The following is a 12,380-nucleotide window of genomic DNA, read 5'->3' on the forward strand; positions in this document are numbered from 1 at the left end:
ACTGAAGAACTCTGTATAACCCCTGACTAGGGAGGACTGGTAACATGAACCCTCTTGTTAGAATGGATGTTAGCACCTACCAGCAGCCCATCCTTTCCACTGGGATGATGAAAAGAAAATTTCGAAGGATCCATCTCGGTCCCACTAGCAGCTAGGGAAGTAAAAGTCCACCTAGACAGAGCACCTTGTGCCTCGGTAAGCTTTACACAATTGAGGTGCAGCAGGTTCCCCAGAGGTTGCCCTCCAATGACAGTTCCATCTCAACAGTCATGCACCTCATCAGTGCACAGCACACCTTGAGACTGAGGTTATTTTATAGAGATGTTTATTCCCACCCTCACAATCCGGACAGTGAAGCCAAGATCCCCGTTCCTGTGACACAAATTGTTCCACTGCAGAAAATTGGAAAGCTGTAATAGATGAAGAAATGCAGTCACATCAAAAGTTTTGTACCTGGAAATAGGTTGATTTACCAGCTGGAAGGAAAGCTATAGGTAACTGATAGGTTTTTGCAACAAAACTGAATAACAACAATGACACGATCTGCTACAAGGCAAGATTAGTTGCGAAAGGGGGTAGTCAGAGGCACAGATTTGATTTTTCTGAAACATTTAGCTCTGTGGTTAGGTCTCAAACAATGAGAGCTTTCTTTTGTGTTGCTGTTCAATGAAACTGGAACATAAAACATTTTAATGTTAAAACGGCAATTCTGAATGGTACACTGGAGAAAGAAATTTACATACAACAGCTACAAGATTATGATTACGGTACAGGTTGTGTGTGCATATTATTACAACGTTTGTACAGACTGAAGCAACCAGCAAAACATTGGTGAGTGTTTTAAAGAATGTCTTCAGAAATCCAATTTACAGGAGAGCAGTGCTGATCCCTCTATGTATTTTAAAGAAAATTTAATGCTTTTATTTCATGTGAATGATGGATTAATAATGGGACCTGATGAAATGGTTCATAGTTGCACAAAAAAATTACAAGAAGAGACTAATATTGTGATAAGTGAAAAGGATTGCTTTCTTGGCCTTTAGATGCAGCTATTTGAAAATCGCGTGAAGATTAATCAAGCTGCATATGCAAAGAGAGTGTCGGCATGGACTGACGCAGGTCCAGTTTTATTACCAACTGAACCTGGGTAGATACTTGGCTATTCACCACCAGCTTGTTACACTGACGTTTACCGAGAGATTATTGGTAGCGTCACGTATTTAATAATGGGAACCTGTCCCGATCTAACTTACACCGTCAATCTTGCTTCAAGAGCAAAAGACTCACCTTACTGGTGTCCACCTTAAATTGGTTAAATGAATTCTCTGCCATCTGAGGTGTACAGTTGATGATGGAATGCAGTTTGGTGAACTGACAGGTTCTACTTCAGAAGCTTATAGGTATGCTGATCACACAGGTGAAAAACTGACCAGATGTTCAAAAAGTGGAGTTTTAATGAAGTGTTGTGGTGTACGAGTAATGTGGAAAAGTAAACTCCAAAAATATGCTGCACAGTCATTAATGGAAGGTGAATTTGTTGCTGCAAGGCAATGAATCATTAGTGTGGCTGGATCACTTATTCAAAGACATTAATATTATTAAATAAAATTCAATTCCAGCATTACATATTGATAATCAAAGCACTATTAAGTACATGAAAGGTACTGGATTCTATGAATGCTCTAAACATATTCAAACATGTTACAACACTTGGTGATTGAGAAGAAGTACAGTGTGGAATATGTTTCAGCACAAGATCAGGCAGCAAACATTTTTACTATGGGTTTATCAGTGAAGAAGTTATCAAGAATGAAAACTTTGGTTGGAATGACTGAATTAAATCTTTCATGCAATAATAAAATATGAACACTGCGGGAGTATGTTGAAAACTATATAGGTAAATTAAAACTAAACATTTTATTATAACTGTGTAAGAGTATCACTGTTGCTCTGTAATTTCTATTTCTTTGCAGTTCTCAGTTGTTGATATTGTGTGCGTGTTGCTAAAAGTAATGTACTGTTGATTTTGGAACACTGAATAATTCTTTCTTCAAGCAGCATATTTGTTAGGTCTCTCATATTCCTGACACCATCATGATATGTAGCTTGTATATATTCCAGTCTGTGGTACTGTGGCATAATCATTAAACTAGATAAAACAGAACATGGTGTTACCATAAAATTTATGGATCCTTGGACCTTCACTGTCATTCCGTTGAGCCAGATAAGAAGATACTTGCCTCATTCTCATCACTCACGGGCATGCTGTTGTTGAACGTCCCAAAGCATCAACTGGAAGAACTTAACAGAGACTGTGCCGTATGTGCTTGACTCACAATAAATTGCTACTGTTGAAAATGATGTCTACTCTATGTAGTGTATTTTAAAAAGACTGAATTAACCATTTTTAAAACTGGGATTTTTTTTCTGGAATCTTTATAATACAGAGTATAAATCATCCCAATTTAACTTGTTTGGGCGATAAAAAAATGGGAATTTGTTTCTAAAATGTTAGTGTCATTTTATGCCATCACAATGTTAAAAACGAGAAAACATCCAAATATTGGAGAGAGAGAGAGAGAGAGAGAGAGAGAGAGAGAGAGAGAGAGAGAGAGAGAGTGGTTAATTACGTAACTGTTGTTCTTTTGATTTTAACTTTGATATATTTTATAGTTTTGTTATTGGTGTAACATGGTTTATTATGTTGTATACCATTCTTTGTTTTCAGCAATTGTATCTTCACTGGTACTGCAGCAAAACCGCATATGCCTGACTAGGCACATGTCTAATTACCTTCCTGTGGACAATTATACATGACTATGAACCCCAGCTTTGAAGTAGTACAACTCATACTCCGCGCCGTAATGACTTCACACACAACACCATTACGTCACGAGTCAAAACAGACGGGTGGAATCGGACGTTTCCATTGGTAGGATACTTGGTAAACGCAATGACTCTACACTGGAGATCACTTACAAAAAAGTCGTGACGCAAGTTACAATAATACTCATGTGTGTGGGCCTGTTATAAATAGGACCAACAAGGGATATTGACCGAAGCGAAGAAAAGCAGCGCGAACGGTCATAGGTTTGTCTGACCCACTACAGTGTGTCACGGTAATGGTTAACAGCCCAACTGGAAGACGCTTGAAGATGCGAAAACCCACTGCATAGTTTTAAGAAACAGTATTAGCCTATGTGAAGAATCTATAGGCATATACCACAGTCCTGTACATTCCGCTTCCGTACCCATCACGACGGCACGACTAATTACAGTGCGCACAGAGACATTTAAGTACACATTCTTCGAAAGATCCATACGCCAATTAACGGAAAGAAACCTTGTAAGTAGAACGAAAACTATAGATCCTGCAATGTACTTCAAAGTGGTTTTTAGGGTAAGGATGTAACTGTGATTCTGTATGTAGAAATAAAAAGAAGTTGACAATAACGTGATTACTTTCCACCATAAACAGAATATATTATTATTGTTTTCAGCTAACGAACTGGCATGCCACGTGAATTGAGGTCGCTCATTTAAGTAATATTTAACCCAAGGACATTTAATAAATAAATACCAAAGTAAAATAAACATGTACGAACATTTAGTACTCCAGTCTCCTTATGGGTAATGCGGGACCGTGCTTCTTCAATTATATCCATTGCCAAGAAACACCTACAACGTAACCAATTCGCATTCACACACTACTCATTCACAACAACAACATACAAAGCTAATAGCTACACACACAACACAGCAAAGTGTAAATAAACTGCTGTAAAATTATAGGGCCCTTGGTGTTCAATACCAACATTGCGAACTATGAATCTGCTTAAAATGTCAATACTCCTAGTATATTAATCATGACATGTCAGAGTTCACTCATTTTTTTCTTGACTTAAGTTCATTAAAATTATTTAAATGAAATTGTTTAGTTACAAAATTTCCTAAATGTGCAGAATAGTTATTATTACTGTTGGTGGAAACGAAAGTTAACTAACATCTTTGACATGAAATTTAAATTTTCGCAAACAGGCGGTAATATGTATTTTCAGGCGGTGTTTATTGTTATTGTTAAGGAGTAAGAAAATTCTGTGCCACGTACCTGTCATGTAAAAATATGGAAGAGCAAACTATAAAAAAGTAAGTTTTTCACAACATCACATAATCAAATACTGACAAACAATACAATATAGGAAGTGAATATTTTTGTAGGCTACTGTGGATTTGTAAATAGTCTTAGTGTCAGTAACTGATAATTTTTTGTATTTATTTGTGAATAATATTTCGTAAAACAGCTACAGATGCAACCTGTACTCGTTTAGATGACATTGGACTCAGTTTTCGTTCCATAGACTCAAAAAATGAGTGATTCTCGTGGGCGTGGAACATGTCAGAAAGTATGACATAAAAACTTAAAACATTTGAATATAATACGTACTACCCTGACCATTTGTCAGGAGATAGTCGAAAATAAGTTAATACAATCCAGTAAACTGGAACAGCTAATATTTAGAGAATTAACACATTGTCAGAATGAAACACTGTTGTGCACTTTTAATAAATTTATCATACTACGCAAAATTCCTAATCTTGACTGTTGCGACCAAGTGTTGTCAAAACTGAAATGTAACAGATATTTTTACATAAGCTGAATTAACAGTCTCTGTTAATATATTCATCTATGGATTAGAGGGAGTTGCCTATCAAAAAAGTCTTGCAAACTCTGTTTAAACCTCGCTTTATCAGAAATCAAGTTTTTAATGGTTGCTGGCAATTTATTAAAAATGTGTGTTCCTGAATATTGGACCCCTTTTTGGACTAAGGTAAGTGATTTTAGGCCTTTATGTAGGCCTACAATCTTCTTATTCCTAGTATTGATACTGTGTACTGAGCTATTGGTTGGAAATAGAGATGTATTACTTGCAACAAATTTCATTAAGGAATAAATATACTGAGAAGCAGTGGTTGGAATATAAAGTTCCTTGAACAGGTTTCTACAAAATGTTCTCGAATTTATACCACAAATGATTCTTATCACATGCTTTTGCACCCTAAATACTTTTGCTTGGTTTGATGAATTGCCCCAGAATATGACCCCATACGACATAATAGAATGAAAGTAAGTAAAGTATGCAAGATTTTTTTTTATATTTATATCCCCTACATCTGACATTCTCACTGCAAATACAGCCTTGTTTAGGCAATTAAACACTTCTGTGATATGCCCTTCCCAACTGAATTTATCTTCAAATTGTAATCTCAGAAATTTAACACAGTCACCCTCTTCGATCTACATGTCTTCATACGTTATACTCATGCTGGAAGGTAATCTCTTACAGGTTCTGAACTGCATATAGTGGGTCTCCTCAAAATTTAGTGACAAAGAATTAGCTTTAAACCACCTATTAATGTCAGTGAAAATTTGATTTGCAGCTATTTCTAAATCTGTACTTGACTTGCTACTTATTGCAATGTTTGTATCTGCAAACAAAACAAACTTAGCGTGTAGCAATGTAACAGATGAGAGGTCATTAATATACACAAGAAAAAGCAATAGACCCAAAATGGAACCTTGAGGAACACCACATGTAATTAATTCCCAGTCAGATGAAGAGTGACTGCTTACTGCACAGGTATTTTGCAATGACACCCTTTGTTTCCTGTTAGATAGATAAGACTCAAACCATTTTGCAGCATTACCGGTGACACCATAATATTCTAATTTACTCAGGAGAATGCTGTGGTTCATACAAAGGCCTTTGACAGGTCACAGAAAATGCCAGTAGCCTGTAATTTGTTATCTAATGAATTAAGTACTCTCACTGCAAGTGTAAATAGCTTTCTCTATATCAGAACCCATCATAAATCCAAACTGTGACTTGGACAATATATTATTTTCAGTCAGATGCTTAAGGAGATGCTTGAACAAAACCTTTTCAAATATTTTTGTGAAAACCAGCAAAAGTGAAATAGGACAATAGTTTGTTGGTATCTCTTTATCCCCCTTCTTGTAAAGAGGCATAACTTCAGCATATTATAGCCAGTCTGGAAATGTTCCACTGGGGTCATTCCATGTCAGTTCAACCAGGGGCTCCAGCTCATAGTCTCAGATTTGATTGAAATTCAGTACACTAATTCTAACATGTGTGGAACACTCGTGTACAAAGTATTAGTTTCCCCTGCCAATTAGTTCCAGAATTATGACCTGTGAAAGAAGGTGGCGTGACCTGGAAATTGCAACCCACATCCGGCAATGTATCTTCAGACCCAACTTCAGGTCTTAATAACTTTGGAACTATTCCAAACAGTCCAGTGAAATTTTTACAACCCAGTAACATCCATTTAGAGAACACACTCCATGAATCAAAACACCAACAACATATTTCTGAGGGAAAATAAAAAATTCCAAAATGTGATTAAAAATGTAATATGTTAAAAGGTACGTATTGCAGGTACCCTCTATGCCAAATATAATTCACTCAAAAAGGATATAAATTTTTTGTGATAAGCTTAATGTGGCCTAAACACACACAGAACTCATCATGCCCATATCAGTCACAAAAACTGAGTTACATGCACACGAAAATACAAAAATTTGAAAAATTACCTGAAAAAAATAGATCCTCGAAGTGTGGTAGCACAAAAGGGACAAGTGGTATCCAAGTCAAATTTCACACACTGCATGAGCAGACCATAATGATATATATCTCAAAATTTCAACATGTTATTGCAAGACATTTGTGTACATGGAAGTTGACAGATGTATTTGGTGATGTGGCCATTGTTCACACAACACAATTTTGTAAAAACATATTGTAAACTGTTCTGCCTCTTCTTATCATCTCCCACAACTGTTTAATCTCTAAGCAACAGCATATAGACAGGTTAACACAATCTATCATTAATGTTTACTGCACCTTAACTGCTAAAAACCAGTCAATTATGCTTCGAACAGAAGTTCTCCCACACTTTAGTTACTGTACTCTGTACATTAAGTGGCAAATTGTACTGTCTTCCTGACACTATGGTAGGAACTGGAACTGTCATAAGAATATGTTCAAAAGGAATCCAACACCTGTCTGCCAAATGTGGCCAATGAAATGATCTTGCTGGTCCTGCTGGTGCCATGAAGTTCACAAATACATCACCTTTCGCTTCACAGCACTCTGCAACACATCCTAAGTACCATTTGTCATCATAAACAGCAATAACATAGCAACCTGGTTGTATGTTGCAGCTTTTGCTTCTGAATCCTGAGTCAGACACACTATAAAGACACATGTTGTTCATGAACCTATAGTTATAACTGGACAATCTGCTCATCTGCACATTCTCAGAGTCCGCTGGAGAGAAGTGATGATGGCTCCTTGTGCCTGCAACAGTTTTCACGTTTTCTAGTGTGCTTTTTAGCAACTCTTCGACTGATTTCACCTCATCTTTCGAAACATAGAATGATTGTATGCCAGAGATATTTTTCTGTACTCAGGTAAATAATTGAAGCGGTGTTAGAATGTGACCTTCTGTAGGGTGCTGCAGACTAGCTCGTGACGCCTTGCGCTTAATGGTAGCACCAATACGATCACATACATTTTTACCATGACTTGTTGCGAAAAAATTCCATTCTGCGTGAATCTGAAAATAATAGTAATGCATGCATAAATTTTTGAGATTTTTACAGCTTTTGTACTGACTAGCTGCCCCATCACTGAAGTATTTCACAAAATGTATGTGAGGCAGCTTGTTTTTCACATATGCCATGACAGTGCGAATGTGGGCATGAACTGCAATGGCATCATGAATTAAACAGTCACTAAAAACACACAGGTTCATGACAGACTCGTCACCTGATTCACCTCTATACTAAATCACAAATGGCTGGAGAGTTGCTTGACTGTTGTCCCAAGGATATCCTAGGATGGCATCTTGAACTAGAAATGCATAATTTCAGATAAGTCTGGTATTACTATAATTTCATCTTGTTTCAAATTATCCTTACAAAACAGGAGATAAGCCGATTGTGCTGTTGCTGTGTGTAGTCAGTCTGTCCGTTTTTTTGACAACACATTTCAACAAAATCTTCCTCTGTACTTTGCTTTGTTTCAAGACTTGTGGGATCCTTGTGTGTCCGTTGTTTATAAGAAACAAGTTCATCGTCATCCATAAGGAGTTCACCATACAGTTTGTTATTCATGTGTTCTGCAAGATTTACCTTACCAGGTCACTTTTCACATGTGTATATCATGCACTGGTAGGAACTGATGTCACACACTAGCAGCTTCATTGCACCTTTGTAATCCAGACCAGAATCCTTTATAGCAGCAAACATCAGCTAAGCATTTTGATGGGTCTCACATACACTAACATTGTGTGTGCCCCTTGCACTTACAGGCGCAACCCATTTTGGCCGAAGATTGAAAAAAGATGATAAACCTACTTTGGTATTGGGATACTTTTCCTTGAATTCTACATATAGTTCTGATATGTTGCATAGCAACAGTGTTTTTTGCATCTGTACATGTACATTTCCCATTTACACTGTTACATAGCGTTTTTTTTTTTTTTTTTTCCAGGCATTATTCGGTTGTAGTCATTATTTTCATAAAACTCCAACACTAGCACCTTTATTTCTGAACTCGACTGCTTACCCGGAGCCTTCTGAAGTTGTGGAAGCACTCCTTGGGTTGCTTTTATTTTCCCAGTTTGCTTTACCACATATGTAGAAACATTGAGTTCCTTTGCAGTGTAGTCAGTAGACCAGCTGGAAGGTGCAAGGGTAAGAATAGCTACTTTTTTTCTGGCGTGTGGATATGGCACATTTTTCTTTCAAATCATGCACAGTTTTGTCCAAGTCAGAGCATTTCTGGCATGATTTCTGTTCCTTTGGAGCAGATAGTTCTTCCTCTTCCACCATCATGTATCAGCTATTTTGTGTTTTAATTCCATTTGAGCTTCTTGTGTTTTTCTTCTACCATAGCTGGGCCTGTCTCTTTTTCCCAATTTTGTGTGTCTTCATGGGAGACAAACCAAGAGCAGTTACTGAAGTATTTAATTGCTCATCCGCTGTGGTTGGAGGCGGCTGATACTCTTTGTCACTGTCATGTAAATTATCAGAATATTCTTCATTTTTTAGTAGTGTAACACACCTGGAACATAATTTTTGTCCTGGTTTCATGATAAGTCCCATGCACTGATTCACTTTCAATACTGATTTTATATCAGTTTCTCTGAGGCTACACTTCACTGTCTTCTTATGAATCCGAAATGGATCAAAACAACTTCTTTGTAGGAAAGAATACTTATCCAGAAACACTTTCATATGATGATAACAAACACTAAAGTTTCCTGGAACTGTACTTCTTGTGCCCACAGGGTGTATCCCGGATCTCCATAGCGACAAATCTTGGTTTGATTCATCCAGATCATACAGTACAAAGCCACATTTTGTTCCGTATGTTTTTTTATGACATTCAGATGCTTGTGCTCTACCAATACTGCAACTTGTTTGAACAAAACCACCACTAGTACACTCTTCTGCCTTGACTTTCCACAACAGTACTGACCAGTCTGAACTAGAATCTTAAAAACATGAGTAACCTTTAATTGTTGCTTGTTTCCTTTATTGTTCCTGCCTAACAATGACTCATTCTGTCCCTGAAAACTACCATTGTTTAACTTCCTGTTGCCTAATGGTTCCCAACAATTACTTGCTAAATCATGTTAAAAGAAAGGTAACCAAATACATCTCTGTGAACTTTTATTGTACATAAATGCCTTGCAATAACAAATTGAAATTTTGCCACTTATTATATTATGGTCTACTTATGCAGTGTTTGAAATTTGGCCGGGATATCACTTGCCCCCTTTGTGCTACCACACTTAGAAAATCCACATTTTTCAGGTAATTTTTCAATTTTTTTAAATTTTTGTGTGCATGTAACTCTGTTTGTGTGACTGATATGGGCAAGATGAGTTCTGTGTGTGTTTAGGCCACATTAAGCTTACCAAAAAAAAACACCCTTTTTTAGTGAATAATATTTGGCACCTACAATATGTACCTTTTAATGTATTACAGTTTTTTAATCAATTTTGGAATTTTTTATTTTCCCTCTGAAATGTGTTGTTGGTGTTTTGATTCATCGTGAGTGTTCTCTTGGTGGATGTTACTGGGTTGTAAAAATTTCAGTGGACTGTGCGGAATAGTTCCAAAGTTATTAAGACCTGAAGTTGGATCTGAAGATAGATTGCCAGATACGGTTCGCAATTTCCGGGTTACGCCACCTTCTTTCACAAGCCATAATTCTGAAACTAATTGGCAGGTGAACTTAAACCTTTGTTCATGAGTGTTCCACGCTTGGTAGCATTGGTGTGCTAAATTTCAGCCAAATCTGAAGCTGTCAGCTGGAACATTTTCTCAAATTGGTTGAATTGACATGGAATGACCCACTGATAAGAGATTGATTACACAATTACACAAATAACTTAAGATAGAACTTAACTCGCATGAGCACTCTTTAATTAACTTTGTTGATATGTTATCAAACACACTGGAATACTTAGATTTTAAGGATTTTTGATGGATGCTGCTTCTTTGGAAGATGTAGAATCCATCATAAAATCCTTAAAATCTAAGTATTCCAGTGGGTAAGCTTTGCAGGTAACTGAATTAACCTTATGAATAGGCTGCATACTAATGAGTACTCACGTGACAGCAAGGGATGTTCTATATGAACAGAACTCTGATGACAAACCATTCTTATATGATAAACATGAATAATCATGTAAATATTAAGATAGCGTTATTGGTTCAAAGGCTCTTAGTACTATAACGGAAGAATCGACACATTTAAAATTTTTCGATCAAAAAAACCTAACTTTTTGATGACTTACACAATTCTTTTCTGCCACTTTATCATTTATTCACTACAAGTGTCGAATTATTCTGTTTTACTTAACTTCATCAGATATGTTGTTTTTAGTCCGAAGGCTGGTTTGATTCATTTCTACACGATAGTCTATCACGTGTAAGTCTCTTCATCTCTGCAACTACTGCACCTACATCCCTTTGAATCTGCTTACTCCCCCTCTACAGTTCTTATCACCCACAGTTCATTCTATTACTAAACTGTTCAGGATGTGTTCTGTCATTCGATCCGTTCTTTTAGTCAAATTATGTCATCACGTTTGTTTTCCTCAGTTTGGTTGAAGTTACACTACCTGCTTGTCTCATCTTCGGCATTCTTCTGTAGTACCACGTTTTAAATGCATCTCTTCTCTTCTTGCCGTACCTGTTTATCATCCATGTTCCACTTCTGTTCAACACACTCCAGGCAAATACATTCAAAAAAATACTTCCTAACAACTTGAATTTGTATTCAGTGTTAACAAATTCATCTTTTTCGGGAATACTTTTCTTCCTGTAGCCAGTCTGCAGTTTATATCCTCTCTACTTCGGCCATCATTAGTTATTTTGTTCTAAATAGTAAAAGTCACATTTACTACTTTTAGTGTGTCGTGTCCCAGTATAATTCACCCACCATCACCTGTTTTGATTAGCCTACTTACCATTATACATTGTTGTTGTTTCAATTTTGTTGTTGTTCATCTTCCACTATATACGATTATCATTATTTTGCTTTTGTTGTTGTTCATCTTGTAACATCTTTTCAAGTCACTATCCGTTCCATTCAGCTGCTCTTCCAGGTCCTTAGCTGGCTCTGAAACAATTACAAAGACACCATCAATTCTCAAAATTTTTATTTCTCCTCCCAAAACTTAATCCCTTCTCCAAATTTTTCTTTGTTTCCGTTCCAGATTGAATAACATTGGGGATAAACTACAAACCTGTCTCACTCCCATATCTACCACTGCTTCTCTTTTCTATGCCCTTTTGATTCGTATAACTGCAGTCTAGTTTCTGTACAAGCTGTGCATAGCATTTCATGGTCTGTATTTTATCCCTGCCACCATCACAATTTCTAAGAGTGTTTTCTAATCACCACTGCATTCTCTAAATTGACAAATGCTATGAGTATAGGTTTTCCTTTCAGCCCGTCTTTTAGGATGAGGTATGGAGTCAGTATTGCATGTTAATTCATTTCCCCCATACTCAAACTAATCTTCCCCAAGTTCGGCTTTTACTGTTTTTTGAGGGAAACATTCCACTTGGGAAAAATATATCTAAAAACAAAGATTCTGTAACTTACCAAATGAAAGTGTAGGTACGTTGATAGAGACAACAACAAACACACACACAAATCTCAAGCTTTCGCAACCCACGGTTGCTTCATCAGGAAAGAGGGAAGGAGAGCGAAAGACGAAAGGATGTGGGTTTTAAAGGAGAGGGTAAGGAGTCATTCCAATCCCGGGAACGGAAA

At 36.8% G+C, this 12,380-nt stretch overlaps 2 protein-coding genes across 3 annotated transcripts in view; one reads left to right on the forward strand and one right to left on the reverse strand.

The window, feature by feature from the left end:
* The window catches only part of LOC126259912 (DNA-directed RNA polymerases I and III subunit RPAC1), a 186,417-nt gene extending 182,669 nt beyond the window's left edge, over window positions 1-3,748 (reverse strand). Inside the window, exon 1 of the mRNA XM_049957002.1 lies at window positions 3,606-3,748. Within this exon, the coding sequence (XP_049812959.1) occupies window positions 3,606-3,665 (60 nt within the window). The 5' untranslated portion in view covers window positions 3,666-3,748. The remainder of the gene's footprint in view (window positions 1-3,605) is intronic.
* A 266-nt stretch (window positions 3,749-4,014) lies between these two features.
* Window positions 4,015-12,380, forward strand: part of LOC126259948 (uncharacterized) — a 279,616-nt gene continuing 271,250 nt past the window's right edge. For both annotated transcript variants that reach the window (XM_049957053.1, XM_049957051.1), the window contains exon 1: window positions 4,015-4,146. In XM_049957053.1, the coding sequence (XP_049813010.1) occupies window positions 4,124-4,146 (23 nt within the window). In that variant the 5' untranslated portion in view covers window positions 4,015-4,123. The remainder of the gene's footprint in view (window positions 4,147-12,380) is intronic.

This window comes from Schistocerca nitens, chromosome 5 (genome assembly GCF_023898315.1).
Source record: "Schistocerca nitens isolate TAMUIC-IGC-003100 chromosome 5, iqSchNite1.1, whole genome shotgun sequence".
NCBI classification, from domain to species: Eukaryota; Metazoa; Arthropoda; class Insecta; order Orthoptera; family Acrididae; genus Schistocerca; species Schistocerca nitens.